Raw genomic sequence first — 7,619 nt, forward strand, 5'->3', positions numbered from 1 at the left:
TATATATATATATATATATATATATATATATATGGGAATGTTTAATGTACTACTATTAAGTTATTGTAATTTCGATTAATGCCACTAGGTGGTGGCAGACGTCAAATGGGCCAAATTTTCTCTGAAATTGTAAGTGTAATCTTATACATTTTACTTATATTATGCACCAAAACATTCTACATGCCTTTGAGCCTAAATATTTGCCCACCTGTGAGACAACAACCAGCAGAGGGACTACTGTAGCTATTTTGGTGCCGTGCTGGTGAAACGTTGCATCATTTAATTTAGTGAAACGTATTACCCTTATCGATAAAATTTACTTCAGAGAAAGTCACACTAATAGTTTGTCTAACTTTTTTCTTTTTGCCATTTAACTACTCCAAGAGCAGAAAGGTTCCACAAGTCAGTCCATAATTAGGTTTGTGAAGTTTGTACACGTTTTTCAGCTCCAATCAACTGTGCCGTGGCAACAATGTACTCATTCAAAACCTATTAGCGATTCAAACTTGAAACTTGTGACCTCTGAAAACTGCTGATCAACACTTCAGTCAAGCATTAAAACTGCAGGCACAAGATTCTATAAACAGAGCAGCATCAAGGACAGTGCCTGGAGCCTTCTCCCATCACTGCCTCAGGCCTCTCTACACACTGCTTGCCTCCTAATGAATCCTACAGGTCTGTTTTTTTCCTACCCAGAGTGAGAGAACAGGGTGATGGGCCAGTTGGAGACAGGCTGGGGTGGAATGTAAATGAGGAAGAGCAGTGAAAGTGTGGTTTGTGTAGAAATAGGATTTAGTTCCTCACCTGTAGAGAGCTTCAAACAGGTCCTTAGAACTGACTCCAAATGCCTTTTCATACTGGTTTCTTCCCTCTCTGAAACAAAAATTCACAGAGCTGTAGACCATCCTCTCAAAATTGCAAAATACTGAAATATTGTGATATTTCATTTCACGATTGTGCATTTATTTTTCTACAACACTAAAAAAAATTTTATTACCAGTTAACACAAATATTCATCAGCTTTTTTCTTCTCTGCCGATTACAAATATAGATCCCTCTGTTCCAGTTTTATTAACCAAATGTAACAGCATTGGGGTGTTTATTGTGCTAACTATTTTCCTACTATTTTAAGATTTAAACAGGAGACAAATAATATATAGATTGGATATTTATTTCTATATTATATTGCTTCCAAGACACAAAAGAAAACAAACATTAAGATATGTCCAAATATAATGTAGTGCATTGAAAAAAAAACAGAATGAAAAGTGATTAAATTTGAACAAAGTCAGGCAGGAATCCTATTTAGCCCTATGTACTGACCTGACTGCATCAGTAAGGTACTGCCAGCAGGTATAGATGGTCTCAGACCTGTACTGGATGGACTGGAGGAGAGACGAAGGACTGGAGCGGATCAGGTAGATACTGGCCTCATCAGAGTTACTGTAAAACACTAAAGGAGAAGGTGATATTTGGACCGAGGAAGTGTGAAAATGTGGTAGTGACAGCAGTCTAATATTTGAATATAGAGAAAAACAGTAGAGCATCTCAGCAACAGTAACAAGTAGACCCAAGAATTAAGATACTAGGTAATTAATAAAGGCGAGTTTATAAATAACATCTCTGAAAGCACAAATAGACAAGCACATGAAAAACAAAATCCAGTACATCATCCCAAATAATGAAATTTCAGTCCATACAAAGGTCAAATGTGGTAAAATCATTTAAATGCACACAACTACATCGGGTTCAAAAGGTGAGGAAACACGCAACCTAAAAACAAACATTTTTCGCAAGAACATGACCAATATCCACAAGTATCTGTTTTTAAAAAAGAATGACCTAATCAAGTACAATCTCTTGAAACAATGAGGAAGTTATTTGTGCAAACGTTAATTGTGTAAATACTATATTTGGAAACTAATTTAAACTTTAAAAACACCACAAAACACTTCAGTGCTTGGAGTAATACTTTAATGAGTTTGGTACAGTACATTCAACTTAACTTCCTAATGTGACACTTTACTAAAGTGTTGACTCAATATGGCTCCTCCTGAAAAGAGAGACAAGTTTAAGAGAAGATACAGACTGGAGAAAGCCACATGATACAGCAGCAAGGCTGAAACATGAACAGTTAAAAAAGTATGAGTTTTTAAGTTTAAATTCATTAAATGGTGAGAGGCAGTGAAATCTTACAGGAAGCAAAAACTTGAAAAGGCAACAAACAATTGAAAGAGATTTTTTTTAAAGAAAGCTATTATTCAAAACAAAATGGTGGCTGGATGTAAAGTAAAGTAGAAAATATATCAACCGTTACTTAAAAGCAACATACAAACTTAAAAGTAAGGCAGTATAACAAATACTTTTATTGTACCATTCAAACATAAGGCAAGTTTTAAACAAGTGCTTATTTCGACAGTTAGACATTAACGGTTGTAAATCAATTGCTTACCTTAATGTTTAGTGTAGCTCTTGTTACGTTCTGGTAAACTGGAACGCGTCGAATCAAGAACCTATTTAAAGTTCTGGGAGAGACCATGAGTGAAGATTGAGGAGGGGTGACACCGGACAATGGTACATTTTATTTTTCTTAGTATTAGTATATAGCGGGATTTTTTTTGTAAATTATTATACATAAAAGTGTATTGATTTCTTGTGTTATCCAAAATGTTTTTTGGCATACATTTATGATTTTATTTTGGGAACTCAGAGCACACCTTAATGTGTTAATGGTAAGGTCTGAGTGTCACCCTGCTGCGGGACTGATCACACCTGAAACAAATGTGTTAATTGAAGGGGTTGTTTTTGGAGCTAGTTATTATTAAAAATATTATTTTTTTGCAAGAATCTGCACGCGTCTATTACAGAAAGGGTGGGGCAGAGGCAGCCATGTGGGGTTTAATAACCATGCGTTTAATGAAAGGATGCCTTTCCTTTCAAAATAGAAGGCAGGAAGTTAAACAGCTGACCTAGTTAAAGGTCTTGCTCTGAGTATTGTTAAACAAAAAAACTGCCTCCAAAACTGACCTTGTCCATCATCACAGTGTGTTTGGAGCAGTTGCAGTCCTGCACAGGCAGCCAGTAGTCGCTCTGTGCCGTCCAGACTGGCTCCAATGGCCTTACTGACATCCTTCGCAGACAGGGGGCGCCCTGCGGTGTGCAATACATCAAAAACACCTAGCTCACACGAAGTGAACACTGTCTGTCAGCAAAAAAACAACAACAACAAAAAAAAAACAATTACAATCTAGTAAGACTCTGTATGTACCAACGCAATGTGCTTGACAGGTAAAAAAACAAAACAAAATTATGACATCACCACCGTCTAGTAACATCTGAAAAACTGTAAAACTACTATTTATGGCATTTTGTTTGTACACCAGGGATTTCTCTAATGTACAATATATGCTGTGGCCCAAATAACAAGTTCAGGAAAAACTGCATTAGAGAGTGGCAGACAAAGTAATCATGAAAGTGCAAAAATAATAAGAAAATTAATGTAATTTTACAGCCTTCACATTTTAATGTAATGTATATATAATTTGTATTATATAATTATCAGTTGTATCCTCATTACGTTTTAATGTAATGTATATATAATTATCAGTTGTATCCTCATTACATTCATTTTTAAATACTGCAGCTGGACTCATTATACAGTACAGGTTAGTCTGCCTGCCAAGGGACCAAACTACATCAGCGCTCCTCATCAGCAGTCTGACATTGCACAGTAGGACACTTAATTATTGAGAAGTAATTAACACTAACCTAATTCCTACATCTTTGTTCTTTTTCACGCAGCCATGTCTTGCTGAGTTCATTTTCTTTTAAAAAAAAAAATGGGTACAAACTATGAGTATGCGCCAAAGTTACCTTTGAAATAAGGAATCCTTCCAGATATTCCAGTATTTTTCTAGGGTACGTGTCGGCAGGAGGCGTCCCCTGAGTTAAGGTCGTCTCTGGATGTTCTGCCATAGCCGCAGGTTTGACAGGACGCTTGAAGAAATGTAAAGCACTGTGCTCCTTCAACCTCTACACCTTGCAATGGGTTTTATGTAAAGGCAAAATGAGACTTAAGTTGTAAGAAAGTGCCCACCAAGCAGCAGCACAGCAGCAGTCAGAGAGGCAGTGGGCTAAGCTGATTACAGCCAGATAACCCAGATTAGAGCTGGGGTTCAGTCTGTGCTGGACAATGGAACATTGTTCAGGAGCTACACTGCTGCTTTGTTCACTGTCACTCAGATTAAGACCTTTTTTAACCAGATCTTTTAAAAAAAAAATATATATATATATTATTACACCAAGACTATATCAATATTGGATCCCTCGGTGAGGGAATTTGTGATGGGAATACTGTAGTGCTTGTTCTGTTTTGTGGGTTTTTTTCATCAGAGACAAGCTTACTTTTACTGCTAATGACACGTCGTGTTGCATCACATGCTTTGATGAGATTACAGCCACTAATTATAATTTATCTGTGCAGTTTATTAAGTGTGTGTGGTGCAGAGAGAACACGGTTGTCAGTTGATCTGACCATTTAAATGAGTCTGTGCTTTTAGCTCGGGAAAAAAAAACTATTGCACTTTAACTAGTGTTAATGTCTGTATTTTTTTATTTTATGACTTACTAAACAGAGAAAGGAGATAGACAGAGACTTCATTTTGTCTTTGCAAAATAAATGTCATGTTGAAAACCTAGAAAAACACATTTTAGGATTTGGAAACATTTACCTAAGTTTTTGCTTTTCCCCAATGCATTCCTGACTCAACAGTAAAATCATGACAAATGTTCACCGTACATCTTCACAAGTTCTCAGGTTGGACTTTTATTTTAACTCGACAGTAAGACATGCTGCCGCTGCTCCTGAGCATGCACCGACTACATACGATAACTGGGCTTTACTATAAAATGCAATACGACATCAGCAACAGTCAAAACTTCCCCACAGTTCAAGTTCATGTCAAGTATGAATATGTTTCTTATTGTTTCAGTACAGGACTTGTCTTTTAAAATTTGAGGCAATGTCTACAAATTGACGACCAAATCAGAAGCAGCCAAATCAATTCTCAAAGGAACAGTTCAGTACTCATACATCTAGTCTAAGAATATTTAAAGCTAAAGATATGTATCTAGAATTATTTTTTTAACTCTTTCATAAGTGTATTCAACTCATCAAACATATACAGTATATATATAATATAGCAGCTTTAGCAGTGATTCCCAACCAATCAACACCTTAGTGCTGTTACACAGCATTCTGTGTCCACTGGAAAATTAACCATTTTCACTTAATTGGTCTGAAAAGTGTTATCTACTAATATTTTGCTTTAATTCATCAATGCAGTGTTGGCAGAGCATGTAAATATTCCTCCAGTAGGTTGCATCAAATGGCTATAGAAAGCTATTAAAGATCTCTGTGTGTGTCTTTCTTCAATTCCTTTAAATACTGTATATCAGCATGGTGTTCAACTAAACAGGCCAGAAAAATATGTTGGGCTGGGAAACACTGATCAGTCCAGTGATGATATGTAATGCCTGGCAGTAGAATTGCACTGTTCTCTGTACGGGCATTGATCGTGTGTGGTTCACTGCAAACAAAAATTCACATTCCTCTGTCCAACTTTGTTCAAGTTTGCTTTAGACCTACACCCACTGCACCCTTCAAAAAAGTATAATTTTAAGTATCTTAAATCTAAAACTTGCTTTGAAGATGATGGATAGACAGGTGTGGTGTTAATTCTAATTCATGAAGATAAACTCAAATCACCAGGGCTGAGAAACATAGTGTTTGGGTCAAGGCCCATATCACTGCACACTATAGTTTCCTTTTAAAACATTTCCAAAACAGTAAAAATTCTACTTTAAAAAAAAAAAAAAGTCAACAAAACTCAGTCGAATTCCATAAAACATTAGTCCACAGTTGAAATCCTGTGTATGTTTGTGTCGGCTGCCTTTAAGCAAAGCAACCACTGGTAAAGACCACGGTTTTGCAGGAAAGCCGTAAGCACATGACCACATGAGTAGGTGTCACAGCTCTACACATCAGAGCAGCAGCCATAGTGGAATCATTAAAAACATACAATACACAATTTTTTAATCTTAGCAAAGAAAGACGGCTTTCTGCAGAGCTCGCTGCTTTTTAAGAAAGAAAGAAAAGGTTCTGAGGAGGTCGATCCAAGTTGTCCCCCGTCAGCATGAAAAAATAACAGTTACTGTATATAATGAATGGGGTCTGACTAAATCTGAACGGAATTGTACTTTTCATTCAGTCATGAACAGTAGTTTTTCTGCATTTCACAGTTGCCTTACATTGCACTTTATTAAGAAAATAAAGTTGAATGCAATGTATTTAACAGGGTGGGTGGAAATCATCATTTTTGGTCAAATAAAAAAAAAACTAAATTTGAAAAAACAACAAAAACAACCTCAGTCTATATATTCAGTGTGTACGTTTCACTGAACAGCCACTCACACTGAGAGACAGACGACTCAGCGTCTCCTGGAGTGACTCCTGTCTCTGCTGGAGCTGCGTCTCCTGTACCTCCGACTGTAGTGGCTGTGACTCCTCCTGTCCCTGCTTGTATTACTGGCCCTGGAGCTGCCTCTGCTGTATCGACAGCGACTGCGCCTGTGACTCCTCCCCTTGCCGTAGCTCCTCCCACTGCTGCTCCTGCTCCTGTCTCTGCTGGAGCTCGTGCTCCTGCTGCTGTTGCTGCGCCTCCTGCCACCGTGGTGACTGTAGCTCCTTCTGTGGTAACTGGAGTCCCTCCTGTGGCGGCTAGAACTCCTTCTCTTTCTGCTGTAGCTGTTGGAGCACTTCCGCCTCCTACTGTCTCCGTGGGAGCTTCTCTCTCCGTGGGAGCGCTCCTGAATCCTTCCTTGCTCTCGACTGTTCTTGCTCCTCGCCAATTCTTCCTTTCTTTCCTCCCGGCCCTTTTTCTTGTCCTCCGCCCTGGTTCTCTCCCCCGTTGCTCTGTTCTTAGAGGAAACATTGGCGCTACATTTAGACGCTTGTTTCTCTTTACTCTCACCGGCCTTGGTCCTGTCCAACCGCTCCAGAACGTCCAACATCACATCTGTGCCACCGGGCACGCCGGTCTCCTTACTCGGCTCCAGGTCCTGTGTTTCTGAGGGATTGGAGGTTCTTTCATTGCTTTTCTTCAACAGGTTGCACAGAAGCTTCTCCCTCAGCTCCTTCTCTCTGCGCTGCATCTCCAGAGCTCGCTCTTTCTCCACCTCTACCCTGTGGAGTTCCTCCTCCTGCTGGCGTCGACAGGCCTCTAGCTGCTGAAGTCGGGCTAAGTCCTCCTTCTGTCGAGCTTGCTCCTGCCTTTCCTCCTCCTCTCTCTCTGCCTTTTCTTTCTCCAGCTGCTGCTGCTTCAAAGTCTGAGAAAAAATAAAGCTATGATTTATTGTTCAGATGTCTAAAAATGCATATTCACAGATGTATTCACCACCACTTTGAAGGAACAGATAAAGCTATGATTTATGGTTCAGACGTCTAAAAATGCATATTTACAGATGTATTCACCACCACTTTGAAGGAAATCTGTCAAACTACATTTTTCCTCTCATACCTTGGCCCTGGCCAGGAGCTCAGCCACCAGTCGTATGGAACC

At 38.9% G+C, this 7,619-nt stretch overlaps 2 protein-coding genes across 2 annotated transcripts in view; both read right to left on the reverse strand.

Moving 5' to 3' along the window:
• Window positions 1–4,453, reverse strand: part of asmt (acetylserotonin O-methyltransferase) — a 10,499-nt gene extending 6,046 nt beyond the window's left edge. The window contains exons 1-4 of the mRNA XM_008328824.3: window positions 3,874–4,453; window positions 3,028–3,202; window positions 1,324–1,453; window positions 805–873 (exon numbers count right to left, since the gene is read on the reverse strand). Of these exons, the coding sequence (XP_008327046.1) occupies window positions 805–873; window positions 1,324–1,453; window positions 3,028–3,202; window positions 3,874–3,975 (476 nt within the window). The 5' untranslated portion in view covers window positions 3,976–4,453. The remainder of the gene's footprint in view (window positions 1–804; window positions 874–1,323; window positions 1,454–3,027; window positions 3,203–3,873) is intronic.
• A 138-nt stretch (window positions 4,454–4,591) lies between these two features.
• The window catches only part of akap17a (A kinase (PRKA) anchor protein 17A), a 6,883-nt gene continuing 3,855 nt past the window's right edge, over window positions 4,592–7,619 (reverse strand). The window contains 3 exon segments of the mRNA XM_017039652.2: window positions 4,592–7,386; window positions 7,578–7,617; window position 7,619. The exon segment at window position 7,619 is cut by the window's right edge and continues 197 nt beyond it. Coding sequence (XP_016895141.2) covers window positions 6,490–7,386; window positions 7,578–7,617; window position 7,619 — 938 coding nt within the window. The 3' untranslated portion in view covers window positions 4,592–6,489.

This window comes from Cynoglossus semilaevis, chromosome 16 (assembly GCF_000523025.1).
Source record: "Cynoglossus semilaevis isolate Cse_v1.0 chromosome 16, Cse_v1.0, whole genome shotgun sequence".
Classification (NCBI taxonomy): Eukaryota; Metazoa; Chordata; class Actinopteri; order Pleuronectiformes; family Cynoglossidae; genus Cynoglossus; species Cynoglossus semilaevis.